Raw genomic sequence first — 25,055 nt, forward strand, 5'->3', positions numbered from 1 at the left:
TTTTCACACTTCAGGTTATAGGATCAGTAAGTCCAAATGTGAGGCCCATTCATTGACATACTACCACCAAAGCTGCCTTACAGACCTTGCTGGTCACTTGGCAACTTAGATGACATATACCTTGGCATGTACCTGAACACTGGACTACTATATATTGTCTGGGAATAACCTCTGAACTTGGGATTTGGTCCAAATGACAACTGCCCCTGTGGGGTAGAATGTGGATCATAAAAATTGAATGTGTTGCCTCTCTTTAATTATGTCTTCGGCATGCTCCCCTTGAGGCTTCCCTATCAATGTAGAGGAAGGCTGAAATCCCTGACCTCCGCAGATGAGCTACGACCACCACCATCACCTTGGTGACCACCCAAGGGGCACTGGTAAGGCCAAAGGGAAGCACAGCAAACTGAAAGTGCTCATGGCCCACCGTGAACTGCAGATAATGTCTGTGGGAAGGCAGGACGGGGATGTGGAAATAATCGTCCTGCACACTACCATCCAGTCTCCTGGATCCTGTGCAGACAAAACTTGGGCGAGTGTGAGCATTTAGAGTTGTTTCTTCTTCAAGAAAAGGTTGAAAAGGCACAGATCTAGGATAGGATGAAGTCCTCTGTCATTCTTTGGCAATGGAAAGTAGCAGGAATAGCAACCACGAACTACTTCTGATGCAGACACACTCTCTATGGATAGCTTGGCTAAGACAGCCTGTACTTCTTGAAAGAGCAAGGAGAGATGGTCCTCCGTCAACCAATTCTAAGTGGGTAGAATGGGTGGACAGATTTCACAAAGTGGATGAAGTAGCCCTTTAGACTATCTGTAGTCCAACGGTCTGATGTTCCTGACTGCTAGTGGGGGAGACAATGGCATATCCAGACTACCATTAGGTTCCCATGACAGTCTGAGAACTGACTAAAGAAGCTTGCAGGCAGCAGCTGCTGAGGGGTGGTGGACTGACCTGACTGTTGGCTGAACGTCCCAAGTGGTCTGTGGGACCCATGCCCTTGGCCAAGAAAAGGCTGGGAAGTCTGCTGGCTGCGGTGGCTGGGATGGTATGGGCAAGGCTGGAGACCCCTTTCGTAGCCACGATAGGCAGATTTGGGTTGACGAGGGGCCAAAGACATGCCCAATGACCTGGCTGTAGCTCTGCTGTTCTTAAAGCACTTCATCACTGAATCTAACTTATCTCTAAATAGGCGAGAGCCAACAAAGGGCATGTCCCTGAGGGGAGCTTGGACATCCCCTGAAAAACCAGATGTTCTCAGCCAGACATGGCACCACAAGGCCACAGACAATGAAATTGGTCTGCCTAGCGAGTGGGTTGTGTCAAGTCCACATATAATGTAGAAATTTGCTCTATCTCCCCCGTCAGCAAATGCCTGAGAGATTATGGCCCGGCCCTCATCCGGGCTCATAGGTAGCACTTGCACAATCAAATCCCACAGTGCATGGGAATAACAGCCCAACTGGCATGCGGTGTTCATCGACTGCAGCGCTAGGCTGGTGGAAGAGAACATCCTCTTACCGAAGATGTCCAGGCTCTTGGATTCTGTAACTGGTGGAGTGGTAGGGAACATGCCAGGGTAAATGCAGGACGAAGAGGCTTAGACCAAGCTATTCAGGGTGGGATGCTAAGGAAACTGGGATCCGGGGAGATGGCGGGCGATTGTTTTATATACAAGAGCCCATTTGCAGGGCTTGGAGCAGGCCCACTTTGGGACATCCAAAAGGATTTCACTAATAGGGAGTTAGGCTTCTGAGGGGGAAACTCATGGTTGAAGCACCTCTGTCAAAACATTAGTTTTGACTGCCACTGAGGGTATGTTAAGGTCCTGGACCTCATCCACCTTGCACACCACCATAGCAAAGGATGCTCCCTCCTCTGTAGCCACAGTAGGCGGGGAACCAGGCCAGTGTCAGGTGAGGTGGCTAACCCACTGACCTTATCCACTTCCTCATACCAGTTGTCCTCCTCAACTGGATCCATACACCCCACCCAAATGTCTACTTCTCCAGGCCTCGGTCCGGTATGGCAATGGGTAAGGGGCATTACCAGAGTCGGCACTGGAGTGGGCACAGAGGAAGGCCTCAGTCTCTGCTCCAGATCCAGAGTGGGACCCTTGGGGCCCAACTGGTGCAGCGGGCAAACCCACCAGCGTGGTTCCAGAAGGCACCCCTATCATACTCGTGGGGCCCGTAGGTGCTCCAGATGGGTCAGGACACCCAAAAATGTGATTCATGTCCTCATAAAATTCCTTAGGCTCAGCGGGGGTCACTCTGGCAAAATTAGGGAAGCATGGATTGGACCCAAATTCAGACCTCGCCAACTCAGAGGGCCTTGAGTGCTGTCTCTCCCACATCTCGTTGGATGACTTCGACAGACGTAGGGTAGTCAAAGAACATTTGGACTTCTTGTGTTTGAGGGACTTACCCGATTTTCCTGATCTCACGTGAACAGGACCGCGAGCATTGCGCGGTCGACCAACAGGCGGCAAGAAGCTTGAAGAATAGCTCCTTCAGCACCTTATCAGTAAAGAAAGAACAGACATCAGCACATAGAGGTGGCGCCTCTAGCAGTACTGTACATTATTTCCAGCACGGACGCCACTGAATAATGAAACCTACTGGTGCGCAGGGGTAAAGCTTGAAAATCTTCCAGAGCCAGTCTGACACCAGGGGATATTCAAAAGTAAGGAATCTACAACTGGAAGTCTCTATCTGATCTGTCAAAATGTTTCTATCTCCCTCTTTTACAATAGTTCCTTTCTTGGAATTTTGTCTGAGATTATTATTTATATGGAACCCTATGGGCCCCTGTGGGCCTTTATAGGGCATTTTGTGTAAAGTTTTAAGAGAATTGCAATACAAAAAAAAGTCAGGATCAGAAAACTGTGGGCCTTTATAGGGCATTTTGTGTAAAGTTTTAAGAGAATTGCAATACAAAAAAAAGTCAGGATCAGAAATTTACCACTTCCACAGATATGTCTCTTAAGCTACAACTGGCCCATAAAGTGCAGCTGTTCTTTAAAATCTTTAAAAAAATAATAATAAACCAACGCACACTTACCCAACCATGCTGCAATAAGCGCGGAGTCAATTCCGTCTATTGGCTCGCAGATTCGAGCTACCACTGGGTGAATTTGTTGTGACAGATAGTAGTTTGTGTCAATTGTAAGATTGTCTTGCTTTTGTAGTTGTTCTAAAGCATATGCTCTCTGACTGGCGCTCAGTTTCGATCCGTCCTACAAAAAAAAGATACATAAAAGCTTAAACCAGCAGAGGGAGATCAGGTCAGACTTCACCCTAACAGTGTCTAATCCAAAGTACCCCACTGTACTGCATGCCCTCCCACTACCGGCCGCCTCCTGTCACCCTCCAAGCATTTGGAAGAAGTCTTAGAGCAGATCATGTTACGATTTTCTGTAAATATGCACAAAACTGAAAACAGGATGGATTCCTATGAGACTCAGCTTGCATTTTATTAACTACTTAGTATAGTTTCACTTTCTGGATCTGGCTACATGCACCTTTAGCGTTGCCTGAAAGACCACCTGTCATCAATTTGTCAGAAATGTACCATAAGTCAATAGAGAGGGCTTTGGATTACCCCCTTTAGCTGCTGGCTTTCATGTGGCTTTCATGGTTAGCCACTAGTAGGATGCACAGTCATCACGGCTATGCCATTTCATGGATGGTTACAATGTCCTTTTTGTGATCAGCATTACTTTAGCCCTTATAGTGGACTGCAGATACAACATGACCTGTAACTTTGATCCAAAATGTCTTTTGTGATGTATTTATTTTACTCTCACAAAGCAATTGTAATTGGTGATTTGTGAAAAGGTAATGTTTGAATTGAAATCTAGTCCTTCATGTTTTGTCCACCATGCCACTTCACGGGCCCACCTCTCGCAAAACAATACCAACCCTTCACCTCATGGGGTAGGCTGTCACATACTGCCAGGCAAGATCCTCTCCAGATGGGACAACAAGCAACCCCAGACCGGTTTCACTGTACTCTGGACTTGTCGGTATGGTGTAGTTTGAGTGTTGTGGCACAATGAGTATGGGATCCATGTATGAGCATGCCTGCATCACTTAGGGCGGCAACTGCTAGAAAACAAGGTGATGGGTGGAATACTTGAATTTATCTCCGCAACTGGCAATTGTGCAGGCCGCATTTTAGCCTATCGATTCTTTTGTCAACTATGCCACTCTAGAATAAGGCTAGCCTTATGAAAATCAGTACTGACCTTTTCTAAAGCTACAGCTCGATTCACTTAGATCATGGCAAGTTTATTTTTTCTACTTAGCTATCATGATAATACGCTGGATTTAGGCCTTCTGTTCACAGAGCAAAGATGAATATGCACAGAGGCTTCGTAAAGGTGCAACAAAAAACTGTCTTTTTTTTTTTAAGAATTACTATACAATATTATGCTATGAATGTCTTCCAGGTATACCCATTTACTGGGCAAACTTCATCTTCTAACTCCTTTTCAAAACAGTTATCTTAAAGGGTGCAGTTTACCTCTGCTTATCAAGGGCTAAGGACCATACTCCCAACTACAATATTATCACCCAAGATGCTGTTGCATTATGGGTCTCACTGTCTAGGACTATTAGGGCCAACAGAAAGTTGCCCAACTATTACAAACACTTCCACTAACGAAAATTCAAACCTATCGGCTTTTGTCAATGCCTCAGTATTACTACCTGGCCACACTTTTTATTATCTGTCATAAGTTTGCCAAAGTGTAATTTTGCTAACCAATTCTACACTGTATTTGTAAGTTGTATAATAAAGAATTTCAAACAAGGCTTTCTTAAAGGTGTGAAAAAAATCATTTTTTTTTTAAATCAATCAATCAATCAAGGATTTAAAGAGCGCACTAATCACCCGTTATGGTCTCAAGGTGAGGGGTGGGGGGGGGGGTTGGGGGTGCGGGGGAGCCACTGGTCATAGAGCCATGTCTTGAGGCGTTTCCTGACTGTCAAGAGGTCTTGGGTCTGGCGAAGGTGGAGCAGTAGGGAGTTCCAGGTCTTGGCGGCTAGTTGAGAGAAGGATCTTCCTCCGGCAGTGGTGCGGCGGATGGAGCGAGGGCGAGGCTGGCGGAGCAAAGATTGCGGTTGGGGGTGTGGAAGGTGAGTGTCGTTGAGGTAGGCTGGGCCTGTGTCGTGGAGGGCCTTGTGTGCGTGGATGAGGAGTTTGAAGGTGATCCTCTTTGATACTGTGAAGGTCTCTGAGGTGGGGGGAAATGTGGTCGCGGCGTGGGATGTCCAGAATGAGGCGGGCGGATGCATTCTGGATTCTTTGCAGCCTTGTTCGGAGTTTGGTTGTTATTTGTGCATATAGGGCGTTTCCGTAGTCCAATCGGCTGCTGACCAGGGCGTGGGTGACAGTTTTCCTGGTTTCGATGGGAATCCACTTGAACATTTTACGGAGCATGAGGAGAGTATTGTAGCAGGAAGAGGAAATGGCACTGACCTGCTGAGTCATGTTGAGTGTGGAGTCCAAGATGAAGCCTAGGTTGCGTGCGTGGGTGAGGGCGCAGTTCCTAGGGAGGTGGGCCACCAGGAGTCATTCCAAGTTGAGGGGTTGGTGCCAAAGATGAAGATTTCTGTCTTGTCTGTGTTTAACTTGAGGTGGCTTGATTCCATCCAGCTGGCGATGGCGTGAAGTACGTTGGGGAGGTTGTTCTTTGCAGTTGTAGGGTCTTTCGTGAGGGAGAGGATGAGCCGAGTGTCGTCTGTGTAGGAAACTATGTTGATGTGGTGAGTTCGTGCGATGTTGGTGAGGGGGGCCATGTAAACATTGAAGAGCGTTGGGCTGAGCGAAGATCCTTGGGGAACGCCACAGATGTTTCTGAAGGCTTCTGACAGGAACGGTGGGAGGCGGACTCTCTGGGTTCTGCCTGAGAGAAATGAAGAGATCCACTCGAGTGCCTTGTCGCTGATTCCAGCGTTGTGGAGGCGTGTGCAGAGAATGTGATGACATACTGTGTCGAAAGCTGCGGAGAGGTCCAGGAGGATGAGTGCTGCTGTTTCTCCTTCATCGAGCATGGTCCTAATGTCGCCTGTGGCAGCAATGAGTGCAGTCTCGGTGCTGTGGTTTTCTGCGGAATCCAGATTGGGAGGTGTCGAGTACCTTGCTGTCTTCCAGGAACCTTGATAGTTGGCTGTTTACGATTTTTTCGATGACCTTGGCTGGGAAGGGGAGGAGTGTGATCGGCCGGTAGTTCTTGGGGTCGTCTGGGTCTGCCTTTGGTTTCTTCAGCAGGGCGTTGATTTCTGCGTGCTTCCATCTTTCTGGGAAGGTGGCTGACTCAAAGGAGCTATTGATGGTTTTGCAGAGATGGGGGGCGATGATGATGTTTGCCTTATTGAAGATATGGTGTGGGCAGGGGTCCGATGGTGATCCGGAGTGGATGGAGGCCATGGTGGTGCCGGTGTCCTCTATGTTGGGTCCAGGTGTGGAGGAGGTGGGTGTTGCTTGTAGCGTTGGGTTCTTGGGTGTTTATAGCCAGCCGGTGGGTATGGGGTTTGAAGCTATTGTGGATTTCTTCGATCTTTCGTCGGAAGTGGGTTGCCAGTGAGTTGCAGAACTCCTGTGACGGCGGGGGTTCATTGGAGCAGGTCCTTGGGGTGGAGAGCTCATTGACGATGCCAAAGAGGTCTTTACTGTTGTTAGCGTTGGCGTTGATGCGTTTTTTGAAGTGGGTCCTTTTGGTGGAGCGGATCAGTTGGTGATGTTTGCGTAGGGCATCCTTGAAAGCGATGTGGTTGGTAGGGTCAAGGTGCCAGGATTTTTCCATTCTGCGACATAGCCGTTTGGATTCCTGTAGTTCTGGAGGGAACCAGCTGGCCTTGATTCTGTGAGAGGTGTTTTTTTTTTTTTTTTAGCAGTGTGAGGGTGTTGGTGCAATCTTCTATCCAGCGATGCAGGTTAGTGGTGGCTGTGTAAAATAACTGCTATATAATATTATGCTGTGAATGTCTTACAAGTTTACCACTTACAATGCAAACTTCATCTTCTGACTTTTTAAAATAATAATTATCTTAAAAGGTGCAGCTTACTTCTTCTCATAAAGAGCTAAGGGTCATACTCACAACTACAATATTGTCACCCAATATGCTGTTACATTATGGGACTCCCTGTAAAGGACTACTAGGACCAACAGACAGCTGCCCAACTATTACTGAACATTTCCGCTAGCAAAAAGCCAAATCTATAGGCTTTTGTCAATGGCTGTCAACTGCTACTATTTGTCCATCCCTTTTAGTATCTGCCATACTAAACAAAGTTCGCAGTTTGTCAAAGTACGATTTTGCAAACCAATTCCACACTGTATTTGTGACATGTGTAATAAAGAATTTCAAACAAGGTTAACTGGCAGACTTATTCCTTTCATATTTTGAACAAAAGAAAATAAGGGGACAAGATTTCACCCCATCTTTGATGCTAACATGATGGAAACAAAAGCACGTTTAAAATATTTTCTTTCCAGATTATATCAGCAATTATATGCAAATTAATTTCCTCCATTTTCAATATGGTGAAAACTTTCCTGTTCTCAGATTACCTACAACTGCCACAAATGATTTTGTCCATTTGTATTTATTTTTAAATTTCGAAGTTCAGTTCCAATTATCCTTCCCACCTACACCAAACAAAACTTAGTGAACATTTTCGAATTGACATTACTCTAACTCACCTAAATGGCTTAGTCTAACATGCAAAAATAGTTGTAAATGCACATACCTTATTTTCATCCCTACATTTCCAAATTAAAAAATGGCCACATTTTTCAACAAGCACTTTCTCCTTATTACAAATATTTTCAGCTGAAAATCCGTAAGACAATGTACTTGAAAAAAACTTCAATTTCAGTTTTCATAAATATAGGTATTGCAGATTTTTAGTACATACATAATTTTCCTAATGGCTCACAAACCGGTTTAGTAGACACAGACAATCTGCTTGTATTAAACTTTAGAGTTAGAGTTAATGATTCAAAAATACTTCCCATGTACTATACAGATGTCCAAAATCCATCAGCAGTACCTCTAATCAATTAGAATGCAGTAAAGTGCAGCTGCTAAATCTCCATGCACTGAAGAGTATATTGCGCAGGTTCAGGTGAAGGGCACTGCCCTGCTGCGGAAAAGAACAGCACTCCTATTGGTCCTAAAAGGTCCTTATTCCCCAAAGTTATGGGTACCACACTCTCCTGGCCCAATTTGGAGCAACTAGAATGACAAGTGCCTGCTCATTCCTGATCTTTTTCAGAACTCAGTGCAGGAGAGGGAGGCTTTGTAGGAAAGTACCGTCTTTCTTGGTGTGGTTACCACTTTTTTTCTGCCTGATGTCAGTGTGTTTGACTGTATTCACTGGGATCCTGCTAACCAGGACTCCAATGATCATGCTCTCTCTCCCAAAACTGTATTTCACCCACAATTGGTACGCTGGTGACCCATTATAAGTCCCTAGTATATGGTACCTAGGCACCAGGGAATGGGGTTCCACGGGATCCCTATGGGCTGCAACATATATTTTGCCACCCTTAGGGAGCCCAAACAAAGGGTTCGACAGGACTGCCACTGCAGCCTGTGTGAAAAGGTGCAAGCACCCTTTCACTGCCACTTTTCACTGCACCAGGTCACTTATAAGTCACCCCTATGGCAGGCCTTCCAGCCCAGAGGGTAGGGTGCAAAGTACCTGTGTGTGGGGGCACCCCTGCACTAGCAGAGGTGCCCCCATGAACTCCAGGACCATTTTCCCAGACTTTGAGTACGGGGACACCATTTTACACGTGTACTGGACATAGGTCAATACCTTTGTCCAGCTACATAATGTAACTCTGAACACAGGCATGTTTGGTATCCAACATGTTGGCATCATATCCCAATGCTTTTGCAAGCAGTAGCTGTAGGAAAGTACCATCTTGCCTGGCATGTTACCCCCATTTCTATTTGTATGTTGTAGGAGGCTGGACTGGCTTGTAGTGAGTACCAAGGGGTACTTACACCTTGCACCAGGCCCAGGTATCCCTTATTAGTGTATATAGGGTGTCTAGCAGCTTAGGCTGCTAGATAATGGTAGCTTAGCAGAGCAGCTTAGGCTGAACTAGGAGACGAGTGAAGCTCCTACAGTACCACTAGTGTCATATGCACAATATCATAAGAAAACACAATACACCGATATACTAAAAATAAAGGTACTTTATTTTTATGACAATATGCCAAAAGTATCTCAGTGAGTACCCTCAGTATGAGGATAGCAAATATACACAAGATATATGTACACAATACCAAAAATATGCAGTATAGTATTAGAAAACAGTGCAAACAATGTATAGTTACAATAGGATGCAATGGAGACACATAGGGATAGGGGCAACACAAACCATATACTCCAAAAGTGGAATGCGAACCACGAATGGACCCCAAACCTATGTGACCTTGTAGAGGGTCGCTGGGACTGTAAGAAAACAGTGAGGGTTAGAAAAATAGCCCACCCCAAGACCCTGAAAAGTGAGTGCAAAGTGCACTAAAGTCCCCCAAAGAGCACAGAAGTCGTGATAGGGGAATTCTGCAGGAAAGACACAAACCAGCAATGCAACAACAAGGGATTTCCAAACGAGGGTACCTGTGGAACAAGGGGACCAAGTCCAAAAGTCACAAGCAAGTCGGAGATGGGCAGATGCCCAGGAAATGCCAGCTGTGGGTGCAAAGAAGCTACTACTAGGAAGTAGAAGCTGAGGATTCTGCAGGAATGACAAGGGCTAGAAACTTCCCCTTTGGAGGATGGATCCCCCACGCCGTGGAGAGTCGTGCAGAAGTGTTTTCCTGAAGAAAGACCAAAAACAAGCCTTGCTAGCTGCAAGTCGTGCGGTTAGGGTTTTTGGATGCTGCTGTGGCCCAGGAGGGACCAGGATGTCGCCAATTGCGTCAGGGGACAGAGGGGGCGCCCAGCAAGACAAGGAGCCCTCTCAGAAGCAGCCAGCACCCGCAGAAGTGCCGGAACAGGCACTACGAAGAGGAGTGAAACGGTGCTCACCCGAAGTCGCACAAAGGAGTCCCACGCCGCCGGAGCACAACTTAGGAGGTCGTGCAATGCAGGTTAGAGTGCCGTGGACCCAGGCTTGGCTGTGCACAAAGGATTTCCGCCGGAAGTGCACAGAGGCCGGAGTAGCTGCAAAAGACGCGGTTCCCAGCAATGCAGTCTGGTGTGGGGAGGCAAGGACTTACCTCCACCAAACTTGGACTGAAGAGTCACTGGACTGTGGGAGTCACTTGGACAGAGTTGCTGGATTAAAGGGACCTCGCTTGTTGTGCTGAGAGGAGACCCAGGGGACCGGTGATGCAGTTCTTTGGTGCCTGCGGTTGCAGGGGGACGATTCCGTCGACCCACGGGAGATTTCTTCGGAGCTTCTAGTGCAGAGAGGAGGCAGACTACCCCCACAGCATGCACCACCAGGAAAACAGTTGAGAAGGCAGCAGGATCAGCGTTACAGAGTTGCAGTCGTCGTCTTCGATACTTTGTTGCAGTTTTGCAGGCTTCCAGCGTGGTCAGCAGTCGATTCCTTGGCAGAAGGTGAAGAGAGAGATGCAGAGGAACTCGGATGAGCTCTTGCATTCGTTATCTAAGGAAATCCCCAAAGCAGAGACCCTAAATAGCCAGAAAAGAGGGTTTGGCTATTTAGGAGAGAAGATAGGCTAGCAACACCTGAAGGAGCCTATCAGAAGGAGTCTCTGACATCACCTGCTGGCCCTGGCCACTCAGAGCAGTCCAGTGTGCCAGCAGCACCTCTGTTTCCAAGATGGCAGAGGTCTGGAGCACACTGGAGGAGCTCTGGGCACCTCTCAGGGGAGGTGCAGGTCAGGGGAGTGGTCACTCCCCTTTCCTTTGTCCAGTTTCGCGCCAGTGCAGGGCCGAGGGGTCCCTGAACCGGTGTAGACTGGCTAATGCAGAAATGGGCACCATGTGTGCCCATGAAAGCATTTCCAGAGGCTGGGGGAGGCTACTCCTCCCCTGCCTTAACACCATTTTCCAAATGGAGAGGGTGTAACACCCTCTCTCTGAGAAAGTCCTTTGTTCTGTCTTCCTGGGCCAGGCCTGGCTGGACCCCAGGAGGGCAGAAACCTGTCTGAGGGGTTGGCAGCAGCAGCAGCTGCAGTGAAACCCCGGGAAAGGCAGTTTGGCAGCACCAGGGTCTGTGCTAGAGACCCGTGGGATCATGGGATTTTGCCAACAATGCCAGGATGGCATAGAGGGGGCAATTCCATGATCTTAGACATGTTACATGGCCATATTCGGAGTTACCATTGTGAAGCTACACATAGGTAGTGACCTATATGTAGTGCACGCGTGTAATGGTGTCCCCGCACTCACAAAGTCCGGGGAATTGGCCCTGAACAATGTGGGGGCACCTTGGCTAGTGCCAGGGTGCCCACACACTAAGTAACTTAGCACCCAACCTTTACCAGGTAAAGGTTAGACATATAGGTGACTTCTAAGTTACTTAAGTGCAGTGTAAAATGGCTGTGAAATAACGTGGACGTTATTTCACTCAGGCTGCAGTGGCAGGTCTGTGTAAGAATTGTCAGAGCTCCCTATGGGTGGCAAAAGAAATGCTGCAGCCCATAGGGATCTCCTGGAACCCCAATACCCTGGGTACCTCAGTACCATATACTAGAGAAGTATAAGGGTTTTTCAGGGAGTATATCCTATGAGATACTTTTGGCATATTGTCACTAAAATAGTAGGAGCTTTGTATGTCCCCTAGTTCAGCCTAAGCTGATCTGCTATAGCTACCTCTACCAACCTAAGCTGCCAGAACACTACTAATCTACTAATAAGGAATAACTGGACCTGGCACAAGGTGTAAGTACCACAAGGTACCCACTATAAGCCTCCTACAGTAGTTGTATGATTCCATGCACTCTGGGAGCTCCTTGGAGGACTCCCTATATTGCCATTACAGCTTTCTGAGGGTGTCCAGGCAGCCCAAGCAGATGCAACCTCGCAGACAGGTTTCTGCCCTCCTATTACTTGAGAGGTTCAAGCCAGGAAGGAAGAAGAAAGGATTTCCTTTGGGAGAGAGGTGGTCACAACCTCTCCCTTTGGAAATAGTTATTACAGGCTTGGGAGGGATAGCCTCTCCAAGCCACTGGCAATGCTTTGAAGGGCACATTTGGTGCCCTCCTTGCATAAACCAGTGTACACAGGTTCAGGGATCCGTAGTCCCTGCTCTGGTGCAAAACTGGACAGAGGGGAGTGACCACTCCCCTGTCCATCACCACCCCAGGAGTGGTGCTCAGAGCTCCTCCAGAGGGTCCCTGGGTTTTGCCAGCTTGGATTCAAGGCTGGCAGGGAACTCTGAGCAACTGAGTGGCCAGTGCCAGCAGGTGATGTCAGAGACCCCTCCTGATAGGTGGTCACCCAGCTAGGTGAGCAATCCCCCTTTCAGGGCAATTTAGGGTCTCTCTCTTAGGTGGTCCTCAGATTCGGATTGCAAGACTCCAGCAGGAATCCTCTGCAACCTCCACTTTGACTTCTGACTGAAGAAACTGCATATGGAATCTTCAGGACCCTAAAAGCTGCAACAAAAAAAGCAAGACGGCTCCTTTCCAGCAATTGCAACATTTCCCCGGTCATGCATCCTCTGAGGACAGCCTGACTTCAGCCTGCTTTAGAAGGAAGAAGTAATCTCCCTTGTGGTGAAGGAGTCACTCCCCTGCTTCTGCTGGAACCAACTACAACGACGACCAGCTGCCTGGATCTCCTCTCCTGCTAAGCTGCTTGGATTCTGCATCACGGGTGGTGGACTTAAGTGGTCCTGAAGGTCCTCTATTCCAGCTGTCCAACTTGGGTGGAGGTAAGCCCTTGCCTGCCCACGCAGGACCGTACCCCCGTGCATTGCATCCTTTGCAGCTGCCAAGGCTTGTTGGCATCCTTTCCACAAGATCTTCAGGCATCTTGAAGCTCCAGCCCCCAGCACTCCTTCCAATGACACACAGCTCCCTGAGTGGCTCTCCAGGGGCGTGGGAGCCTTTGTCGTAGCGCTGCATGGGCCTCTTCTGCGACTTTCCTGTGCCCATCCTATGGGATTACTGTAGGCGCTGCCTGGGCTTCTGTGGGCTCTCTGTGTTGCTGAGGGGCCCCTCTGACTCCTCCTCCTGGGTACAGTGCACCTGGTCCTTTCTGGTCCCCGGCAGCTCCACTTTCCTCTGACTGTGAGTTTTGCGTGTGCCAAGGCTTGTTGGCGGAACCCAAAGACGCAAACCTGACTGCAATCCTCCTTCCGGCGTGGGACATCACCTGCATTCTCCAGGAACCCGACTTCGTCTTCTTGGATGCAGCGCTGACACACCATCTTCAGCGGTGGTTCACTTCTTGCACCTTCATCCTGGTGGGTAGGGGCTCCTGCCCTTCCTGGACTCTGCTGTGCCTCTTGGACTTCGTCCCTTTCTTCCGAGGTCCTCTTGTCAGGGAATCCACTGTTGGTGTCTTGCAGTCTCTCCTGGGCTTTGCATAATTCTTCTTCTCTGTGTGTGATCAGGGGAATTTACAGTGATTTACTCCCGATTCCCTTGTCGCTGGGGTGGATTGTGGTACTTCCCTAGCTCTCCCAGCTCCCCTTCACACACTACACTTACCTGGGTGGGGGGCAGACTTTCACATTTCATAAGGTATATGGTTTGTGCTCCCTTTAGACCTATTTCTACCTATTGCGATTTTCACTATTGCACTGTTTTCTGTTTTTATGCCTATTTTTGCATACTAGTGTATATCATTTGTGTATTTCTTACCTCCTAGCCTCTATGGCATTTTTGGTATTTGTGTCGCCAAAATAAAGTACCTTTATTTTTGGAACAGTGTTTTCTTTCATATGTATAAGTACTAAGTGTGACTACAATGGTATTGCATGAGCTTTGCATGTCTCCTATATAAGCCTTTGCAGCTCTTCCACAGCTACCTCTGGAGAGCCTGGCTTCTAGACACTGACTACACTACACTAATAAGGGATACCCGGTATAAAGTGTAAGTAACATAGGTACACGCCAGGCCAGCCTTCTGCAGGCATACAGGAGTCATATTTTCCTTTACAGCCACAATGCATCCCCCAGCAAGCCTATTTGTGTAAAGTCTTAAGTGCAAAACCTTTGACACTGTGCGTTCTCTGCAACAATAAAAGATCTAGCCACAGTTCTCCCCAGTGCTTGCACATGTCCTGTGCCACTTTGGGACGAAGATGCCATTAATGATCCATCAACTGCCACTCTAGCATTCAAGAAGGCCACCAAGTGGTTTACAATGCGGAAATGCCATGATGCTCCAGCCAACTCCAGAGGCACAGAACCATCTAGCAGCGGAGCCAAGACCCCATTTCCCAGCTTGTTGCATTACCATATGGTGATGTTGTCAATAAGAACCTTCACTAGCCTCCTGTTGTTCCATAGGAGGAAGGCCCCAACACCAGACGAATGGCCCACAACTCCAATAGATTGATAAGGAGCCAGGTTTCCAATGAATCAGAGTCTTCGGATTTCCACCTCCCCAACCCAACAGCACCACCTCCATCACCACCATCAGCTCTGGGTGTGGAATAGAGAGGGGCTAGCTACTGGTCTAATTGCAGTCAAGCAGCCGCCTACTGTAGATCATGACCAGTCTCTCACAAGATTTTAAGGGAATCCCATGAGTTTCCTCATCTAGTCTCCTTTAAAGGTGAAAAGCCACCAGGCACAGGGTCCTCAACATCTTGCTTATTGCAGCACAACAGTGTTGGGTCCATACAGTGTTGGGTGTGAGAATCTGTATCAGCCTCCCCTTACATACGGCAAGAAGGCCTTCAGGGCTTGATGAATGGCCATGTTGCTCCAGAAGGTTGACATGGGGTAGGCTGTCCACTGGAAATCAGAGCCCTCTGATCTCCACCTTTCCAGTTGAGACACCCAAAGGCAATGCATCTGTGACCACAGTTAGAATGAGACGAGAGGGAACTGCCGCAGGGCAAACTGCGATCAGTCGACCAAGACCACAAATCTTGAGCAGTCTTCTGAGAGATATAAATGACTAGAAAAGACAGCCTAATGCAGGGCCTATTGGGATTTTAGATGCCGCTATAGGCTTCTTTGTGCCACTTGGTGGGGCTGACAAGGAGGATGGGTTAAGTGAAAAGGCCAAGAAGCCTCAGTCACCCTCACTTGATCGAACCGGAAACATCGGCAATTATAACATCAGTGAGTTAGTCTCTCAGCTGCAAGCACAAAGCCCTAAACTCACTGTTTCCACAATCGCTCCAATGAACTGAAAGTCTCTATGAGGTAATCATGTGGGACTTTGACTTATTATTAAACCCAATAACACTATAAGTTTGGCCGTCATTCAGAGGTTGTTCACCATTGACTGCAGCAAGCCCCCTTTAGCTGCCAGGCCTCGAAGTACAGGAAAGCTGGAAGTCCTGACCTCTGGGCAGGCAGCGACCACCGCCATCACTTTCGTGAAAACCCAAGGGGTGCTGCTGGTGCTGTTCCCAGCCTAGCAAACCGCAGGTAATGTCTGTCAGACAGCAGGATGGATATATGACATTACTCGTTCTGCAGGTCCAAGGAAACGATTGAGTTGCTCGGGTCTAGGACATTCAAGATTTGGAACAGTGTGAGCATTTTCAATTTATTATTCTGCAGGAAGTCTTTCAGAAAGCGAATGTTTAAAAGGGGCCAAAGGCCCATGTCCTCCTCCGGCATGAAGTAATAGCAAGTCTTGGCTATTTCCGTAAGCCTCTCAACAGCACATCTGGAGAGGAAAACTCACACTTTCTCCAACAGAATGAACAGGTGCTTTTCTGAGAGCTGCTTTGGTGTGTGTTTGGCGGGGGGAATTTGGTGAAGCACAAAGAAAGGGTAGGGCAAGGTTATTTTGAATAGCTTGATAGGCCCATCTTTCAGAATTGATAGATTGCTAGGCAGGAAGAAAGCGCTGGATCCTACCTCCTGCAGGGCGGTCGTGGGTGACTAGTGGCAAGATAAAGCATCTTGGAGGCTGTTGAAAGGGTTTGCAACAGTCCAAGGCAAAAATCAGGTTTCTCACCAAACAGGTGTAAACCACTGAAGGGCATATCCATGAGAGAAAGGTAAGTTTTCAGATATTGTTGTGGAGCCCATTCATGCATTGTGGTGGAGCACTACACTGGTGCAAACAGCCTTTCCCAGTCACCAGTATTAAGGCCATCACAAATGATGTATTTGGCCACATAGAAAAAGTTAATCACCCTAGTCAATGCTCTTTCTGGTGGATACTAACCACAGATTCTGCAACTTGTGAATAGGCCCAGGCTGAATCTGGAGCATTTTCTCAGTAATTCCAGTGGCGTCATGCGGTTCCACATTGGGTCCGTCCACCCCCTGATATGACGTTGGTGCTCTTGCTCAACTGTCACCTTTGGGCACTGATGTCCATTTCTTCTGATCTCTGTCCGCCAGATGTGGAGCCACTGGGAATCTGTTTGTACCAGTATGCTAATCTCTAGATAGGAATCTTATCAATATGGACTGGATTAGTCCATTCTACAGGTGGGGAGAGAAAGATGAGTCTGTGAGGAATCTGCAGTTGGATAGAAAATCCAGCAGAAAGAGTGTTACCAAAAGGTTGTAACTTATTATTCTGATGGATATTTCTAACCATAGATTCATCACCTTGGGAATAGATACTCAAACAGTACTTCCCTAGATGGTGGGTCTGCAGATGGCTTACAAAAGGAAATCCTGCTTGACAGACTGGGCAATACACCCCTCCCACAGCACCGGACTATCCAGTGAGTAGTGTTCCATGAACGTGAGAATGACACCCACACAACTTTCTGGCAGATGTCCCAGACTGTTACACCGCTACACGGCACAGTGGTAGCAACCTTTGCTTTGGTGGTATGAGCACAAAGACCTTCTGGAGACCTTAATTGTTACCACAGTAGGGCCTTGCTGGTTCAACAAAAGACAAAATAACAATGTCAGCTAACAGTGCCTTTAAAGGCTGTATTTTGTGGGAGGAACACCATACAACAAACTTCTCCCAGCACCCTATCTAAAAATGTTTGGTGAAGGGGTGCCTGGCTGCTATTATAACACCAACAACATTGCGAGGAAGAGCTAGAGGAATCATCTGTCACTGCTCAATCGCCACCCAAGTCTGGGTGCAGGACCTTGCTCTGTCACTGCAAAAAGATGTCCTTCAAAGAGGCAGCCAGAGCATAGGACAGATGCTAATGGCCAGTAGTTCTGGGTGCCGCACTCTTTGCTCAATCCAGAGCCACTTGGATTTGGACTATCTTAATCAACTTGAGAACTCTGGGCAGGAAGGCGTGTATGGGTCCCATGCTCCAATAGAAGAGAAAAGCGACTCCAAGCAATAACTTCCTTGGGAGTGCAAAACAACAACATTTGGACGCCGCCAAGTTCACTACACTGGCAAAAAGATCAACTCCAGGTTCATATTATTGTTAGAAGATACCCTGTACCACCTCAGAGTGCTGCCACCATTTGTGATCCACTAGGCAACATTGTCAGATTTTTTCCGCCCTGGTGTTTAAAGAACCTGGCAGGTGCTGTGCAACCAGGGAGGTCATTCAGCTACTTGCAAAGGCACAGAGCCTTCTGACACAGAACCAATAACCTCTCTACCTTGTATGTTTCAGTACCACATTGTGGTAATGTCAGAACCTGTAAGAAACTGTAAACATCCCCCCTTGATGGAGCAATGCTGTCAATGTCAAACAAATTGCCTTCAACACCAGCAAGTTGACATGGAGAGAGACTTCTGCAGGAGATCAAAGTCCTCTGATATCCGCCTCTCCTGGATGACCTCCTCAACCCAGCAACAATGCATCCATCACAACTGTTAACTCTGCGTGGGGTAGGGAGCAGGGTCTGCCATCAGCGCAGTTGCGGTCTAGCAACCACCACTGCAGGTCTTTCTCAGTTTCCTGAAACCGGTATGGAATATGAAAGGTTGCCTTAGTGCTAAGCGCACTGGAATTTCAGATCCCACTGCAGGGCCCCCATGTGCCACCTAGCGTGGTCCAAAAGCAGTATGCAGGAGGCCAAGAGCCAAAAAGCCCTGGAGCCGATCTCACTGACCCAGGTCAAGAGTTAAAACCATGTCCATAGCCAAAATGACCTGTACTCATTGAGGTGGAGGGAAGACTGCAAAAAACACCATGTTCAAGATGGCTCCAACAAAGGGGAGCATTTATGAAGGAATTGTGCGACTTAAGCTCATTGATGGAAAGCCCAATGATGCCAACAGGTCAGCACTGTCTGGACGTGATTTATGATGATGGTCTGGGGGTAGCCCCCCTTCAGCAGTAGTCTTCGAGATACAGGGAAGACTGGCAATCTTAACCCTTTGCAGATGGGCATCCACAAACACTAACACCTTTGTAAACACCCAAGGTACACTGATATAGCCAAAAGTTAGCACTGAGAACTGAAAGCACTTGTGGCTCATCTGAAACCAGAGGTAGCATCTGTGGGGTGGCAGACAGAAGATGTGAAAATACACATCCTTCAAATTCAGCACTACCATCCTGTCACTTGGGCCCAGGATGCACAGAATTTGGCCTAGGGTGAGCGTCCTGGAGGTAGACGTTCAGAGGGTGAAGATCTAGGATACAGTAAAGGCCTCCATTTTAATTCAGCGTCAGAGAATAACAGGAACAAAAAGTCCTGATCTCCAATGTTGGCACCTCATTATTGTTTGCTTGGCCAAGAGAGCATGTACTTTTTCTCAGAGTACAGACAAGAGGTCCTCCGGGAGGTGGTGTAGGAGGCAAATGGGGGAAGTGATAGAAAGGGGAAGGAGTACCCGCTCTACACGATTAGGAACAGCCTCAGTTCAGTTTCGATGCTCTTCCACCAATGAAGGGAGAAAGTGATGTTGCCTCCAACCAGGCGATCGTGCTGTTGAGGGCAACAAAGTAGTTTTGTAATAGCTGAGGGAGAGGAGTTACAGGATTGGGTAGATCATTGCCTCAGAGGCTGGAACACTGGTGGCTGGATCCTGGGCCTCTGCCTCAAAAGGCTTGGGACACCTGATGCTGTTGAGACATAGTTTGATGTTGCTTCGGCTGGTGAGCCCTTCCAAAGCCTCGAAAAGGGTGTGACTGCTGGGGAAACTCAAGAGAGTGTGTTGGTACTTTGCAGTCCTTAAAGCACTTTATGGTTCAGTTTGCTTTCTCTCCAAAGAGACAAGTCCATGAGCAACTGCTGGACATCACTCAAAAACCTGGTAGAGCAGATCCAAGCGAGTCAGTGAAGCACCACACGGAATTTTACAGCTCTACGCAGGCAGTTGGTAATGTCCAGTCCTCGTCTTGCTGTTTTGAATGAGGCGCTACAAGTTAGTTCTAACATCATCTGGGACCACTGGCAAGATGTCTGCCACCCTCTCCCGCAATGCTTGCAGGTATCTTCCCAGGAGACATCTGTTACAAACTGATCTTAGAGCCGTTCCTAGCTTTGCCCAGGTGCCCAAATATGTGTCCAGCAGAGTCTTGTTGAAAGGAGGAAGGTCCTGCAGTGTCTGTCCTGGGTTAGGGAACTCAATTAAGACATTTGTCTTGTCCTCAATGATGAGCAAGGGAAGTTAATGCTTCTGCTGCTCTCCTAGTGACAATGCAAAGGAAGCAGGCTTCTGTAGCCGCAATAGGTGAGTGAAGGCCAGTGTCACGCGATGTGTGTAAGCAGCTGGCATTCTGGGCGTCTAAAAAGAGGTTTTCATTGTCATATGTATTACTGTTAGGAAAGAGACTTGGGGTCAGAATGCGGGTATACATAAGACTAATGCTATGTTGATAGAAGTCGCTCCCTTCTGATTTCAACAGAACTATTGGCTAACCCTCCATTGTCGGTGCTTTTTGTTGTGCAGTGCTGTAAGGGGTATCAGTGCCTGGCAGGGATGTATCTGCCAATGGAAGATAAACTAGAGGCCACTTCCGATCCCTGGTGCCTGAAGGTGCGCCAGAGGGATCCAGACAGTTACCAAAGAATCAGTTAACAAAAGCCTACCTTAAAATCCCTTATTTTCCACAGAGTCACCTTTTGGCCAGGGAAGTCTGGACATATCAGAAGGAGGTTCTGAATTTGTTCTGGGGTGGGAGACAGAGCTAGATACTTGGAGCATTGTGTAACTCCAAATGGTGGGAGTGACGGCACAGAGGAGCCGGGCTTAGATAGGTTTCTTTAAGTCTTAACTGAAAATATCAATTTTGAGCATTTATGAAACTGTTTTCAGGAGCAGGACTGGGCCCTTCTTGCTCCCAGTGATATGGCGTATAACGTAGCCTCATGGTCTCAGATGACCTTCAGGTTCATCTTGGCACATCAGTTGGACAACAGTCATGCTTGGATCCCAGAGGCTGATGGTGAAAGGGTCCGTCAGACATATTTTTCTTGACAGTCCTTGCATGGTCTGAAGCCCGTCACTTAAGCAGGAGAAGTTACAAGCACACTGGAAACATTTTGAAAGAAAATGTTGATTTAACTTGGGGAGCAAGCTTTGGATCCATCAAAAGGAGCAGTATGAAAGAATTGTTGTCAGTGTGTTGAGGTTGTGGATATGTACGTCCAGCATGTCACATCGAGACAGGACAGATCTGATGCGGCGTTGCAGGTTATCACCTAAGGATGCTTGAGGGCATTGCTGAGATAGATCTACGGATTCTGTATGGCTTCACAAGGGAAAGCAGAAGGTGAGGAATCACAAGGTGAAGAATTTGTGGACAGAAGTATTCATCAGAATTGACTATACCGAATGGCTTAAGCCAGAGTGGCCATTAGGTCTTCTGGAACTACCAGCAAGATCTTGCTTACCATGTCTCAGAGAGCATGCACATATCAGCCCAACTAGCAGACTGTTCACTGGTCTCAATGCCAGGCTAGCCCAAGAGAATATTAGATTTCTGAATGGAATGCCTCCTTTTCTCTTAGACACCATGTCTGAGGGAGTTGTGGTTAATTAATTGGGGTTCACATTGCTGGTTAAATGCTAAACAATCAGAATCTCTGGAGTGGGATGTTTAGTGAGCTAGCTAACATCCGCCCAACTGCCCATTTATCAGTAGGCAAGAACAGGACTTGGACCAGGTGTCAGTAAGGGCCTCATTGGAAGCGTGCAAGGGCTCAAATGCGGCAGGATCAAGTTCTAAGATCCTATAAGGACATTTGTCTTAACCTCAATGTGATTGCAGTTTTAGGTCGAGGATCTCAGCCGCACTTGGAATTACTATTGCAAATGATGCACTCTTCGTTGTAGAGAGGACCAAATGGTGCACTCAACCCTATAATTAGGGAAGTATCATTTCCACTGGCCTCTTGTAAGTCCAAGTAAAAACTGTCATTATCACAACGAAGGGGAAACATATCCCTATCCCCACAACAATAATCATCTACTTCAGGTAGTGTTTAGTCAGAACTGGTGCTAAAAAGATAATGGATGTCACATCCTCTCTAGGCGGCAAACAGAATTTCAACCAGGCTGTATACTGACTGGTTGCGCTTTAGTAATTTTGGAGAACAACACTGGCTGGAATCTTCCTTAAGTCTGTTCGGTGTTAGACACTGGAACCAGCACCAGATCCTCCTCCATCACCAAAGGCATAAGTACAGGAATCAATGGTGGAAGGACAGATGCAGCTCATGGAGCCAGGGTGGAAGCCTGTTCCAGGTATGGTACGAGGCCCTTAACAGGTCCAAGGGTGTCAGACTGCACAGAGGCTGGTCCATTAGAGGTAACCCGACTGACTGCCCCTGTGGATCCATGGGACCCAAAAGCGTAACAAAGGGAGCTTTATGACTGACACATATCTGTTGCATTGGCTGCCTAAAAGAATCAATGTGCTAGTGTCACAGATGGACTGGGAAATTTGGTGTGCACCAGGATCAACTACAGAACATGCTTGGCAACCAAAGATCAGTAATGAGGCAGATTGACATTGTGACACCCTCATGCCTTCTCTCCAATTAGAGTGGCAGGAGGTGGTTAAGCCCTGCTTTGCTTTCTTGAACATTAATTTTGAGCTACTAGAGGCCCGCAAAGTAGATCTTGTGGGAAAGTGACCTTGAGAACAAGTCCATCCCCTTGGTCTGGACTGTGACTTAACGCAAGGCCCATAACTACTTTCTGTGATCAGCGACATAGCTATGCTTCTTCATCCAAGCTCAGCTTTGGGTGGTTGAGGGCACACGTTTTTCTCATGACTTCGAGACATGTCCTGTCACTGAATCCAGAGACATCTTGTGATGCTCTGCAACCGGCATCTGTTCATAAAGTTGCAGCATGAGCTGAACCCCTTAGGCTTAGGAAAGGACATTGTTTCCTAGCCCACTGAATTGTTTTTGCACGAGTCGTTGGATGGCTTACAAAATTGGAGTAGAGCTCCAGATCCATCTCTAAAGGCACAGAAAGAAACCAACATCATTGCACAGGGGCAGAACGTATATGCGGCTCTGTTCTGTCACTTCTGAGGTCAGGTATGGTGTCAGGGTAGAGCTGCATAGCACCACGTAGAGGGGTGCAGGAGCACTACTGGTAAAAACCTTTGCAGCTACAGCCTGGCCCCGTGGAAGATACTAAGATAAGGAACGCTGATTTATAAGTATCCATCCAAAACTGTTTAGCAGTGTCAACAGTCCCAAGGAGCGCCTTCTACTGTGCTGGCTTTCAAGCATTCCAAAGCAGAGTTCAGCTTCTTCCCAGAGAGGAAAGGCCACTCCAAGGGTGTAGAAAAGTGCCTCTTTTGACATGGTCAAATATTGCCACCCCCCACCCCACCCCACACACATTTTGCCTGGTTTGTGATGCAATTGCGACTAAAAGTGCACTGGGTCCCTGCTAAACAGGTCCTCAGTGCGAGATCTCTTTCCCTAAAACTGCACAGTTTTTTTCACATTCACAAACCTTTGCTTGCCACTGTAAGCTCCTAGCAAATGGTACCCCTGGTACCTAGAGCATGGGGTATTAAAGGAAGGCACCTGAGTGTTGCAGCACAAATAGTGCCACCCTCAGGGACCCTCTCAAGAAGTGCACACACTGCTGCCTTTGCAGGCTGCGAGTCCTGGTGCAGACCTAAAATGGAAACTGAACATGGCACACAGTCCCCTGCACACTGCATGTAATATATGTAAGACAGCCCTCTGGCAGGCCTTCCAGCCCTAAAGTTAGGCTGCATTATCAGGCATCGAAAAATCATAAAAATGTTACAAGACCTGCAAGTTGATTATCTTGATTAATCTACTAGACCTAACTGCAATGTACTTGATCCGGAAACGGGTCTCAAATTGTGTGATCCTAGGCAAATATTGTACTTTACAGTCACCTTTTTCTTCATTCTCACAATTGCACCTTCAAATAAGAGAGTTCAGCATTTCTGCTGTAAAACAAATTCTCTTTTGTTTGATTAAATACACCAAGCGTTTGCTCCATGCATATTAAATCTAGCTCACATATAGGGTACACATGATCCAAGTATGACTCGCCTCTTAGTTTACTAACAGCTGTGCCATCAGGGCAGGAGTGTTTCTCAGTTTATGTTTAAACACTCACTTTTCATAAATATATTATTAAAGCATGATGTGGTAGCTCACTGTCATTTATAGACAGTAAATTTCCAAGAAATATTCAATAACCCTCCCACTAACTTGCAGCTTTACTGATAAAAACGATATAGTGTATTAACAATAATCTGTGAATACTGAGTTTCAGAAAACATTTATCATTTGCACATCACCAAGTAAAGTGTTGACTTTTTTTTTCATTCTATTGAAATATTTTTTTCATTACAGAGAAGTACAAAAAATGGTCTTTCACGGCTACTGAAATATATTTTGAAATGTTTGCAAAGTTGACTTAGTTATATAAATGTTGTGTTTTAGGAAAAACCTGATACCAACGCCTCTCATTTCACATAGGTCAGACAGGTCACCTTACTAAATCCTGGAACTCTGCAGTCACAAGGAAAAGTATTTGCATTGGAAGAAGACAAACTGACTTTTGACCTCTGTCTCTGAACACGAGCAAATGTGACAAGAATAAGATTTAAAGGCATCTTATTTGCTAATTCAGTTTGACTGAACAGAACACCTGTACTTTGTCCACTTGCCAGAAGGGTGAAGTAGGATCTAAAAATAGCTTGATCTCATTTAATAAAACTCACCGTAGCGAGTGGTCGAGTAGATTTTTCGAACCCTAATTATATTACACGTGAGAGCATACCTGCATGGGCAGATATGTCCCTGCTATGTCTCTGTCGATTCTCAGATATTGTAAGTTAACAGTGAAGCCATTTTAAGAACATGTGCTGGACACTGGTCATTACAAGTTCCCGAGCTATATGATGGCTTCACTGACATTAAGAATGTTTGGTATCAAACATCTCATATTAATAAAACCTCAATTAATCCAGTAATGGATGTATTAATATATGCACTCAAAGAGCACCTTAGAGATACCCCTTTTTGTTTTTTGCATTTTTATATAGAGCAAATTCGATTCTGTATTGGAGCGCTTTACATGAGCACCAGTTACGTTACACAAGGACACACTCATTTTTCCCACGCACGTGGAGATTAAGTGATTTGCCCAGAATCACAGGATGTGGAGCAGAGGCTTGAACTTGGTTCCCCAGCTCCAAAGTCCAAAGCAACTCTGGCTGTTATCCCACATCTTCTCTGCTTCACCGTTAAAACCTACCAACTCCTGGAGTGGACACTGACTGGTCACAACCAGTGCAGCCGCCTTAGACAAAGCTTTGGCTCCCTAAGGTGAGAGGCAATGCTCTTGAGGACCCAGAACAAAGGCCTGCTCTGGACAGATGTGTGATCTCCTTTCCCAGGCAAGATGGACATTCCAGGGTGGGAAGTTTCAAAGGTCTTGCCATCTTTGAAATGCGATGCAGACCTCTCCAAATGGTGGAGGAGGCCGACCCCCAGTTCCTAGCCCCACTTTTGGCAGAAGGACTGGCAGGGAAATTAGGAGGAGTGCCCACTTTATGACAGTC

General features: G+C 47.1%; 1 protein-coding gene across 1 annotated transcript in view; it reads right to left on the reverse strand.

Annotated features, from left to right (window-relative positions):
* The window catches only part of POLA1 (DNA polymerase alpha 1, catalytic subunit), a 1,729,782-nt gene that overhangs the window by 703,341 nt on the left and 1,001,386 nt on the right, over positions 1-25,055 (reverse strand). The window contains exon 32 of the mRNA XM_069204808.1: positions 3,065-3,239. Within this exon, the coding sequence (XP_069060909.1) occupies positions 3,065-3,239 (175 nt within the window). The remainder of the gene's footprint in view (positions 1-3,064; positions 3,240-25,055) is intronic.

This window comes from Pleurodeles waltl, chromosome 8, assembly GCF_031143425.1.
Source record: "Pleurodeles waltl isolate 20211129_DDA chromosome 8, aPleWal1.hap1.20221129, whole genome shotgun sequence".
Lineage (NCBI taxonomy): Eukaryota > Metazoa > Chordata > Amphibia > Caudata > Salamandridae > Pleurodeles > Pleurodeles waltl.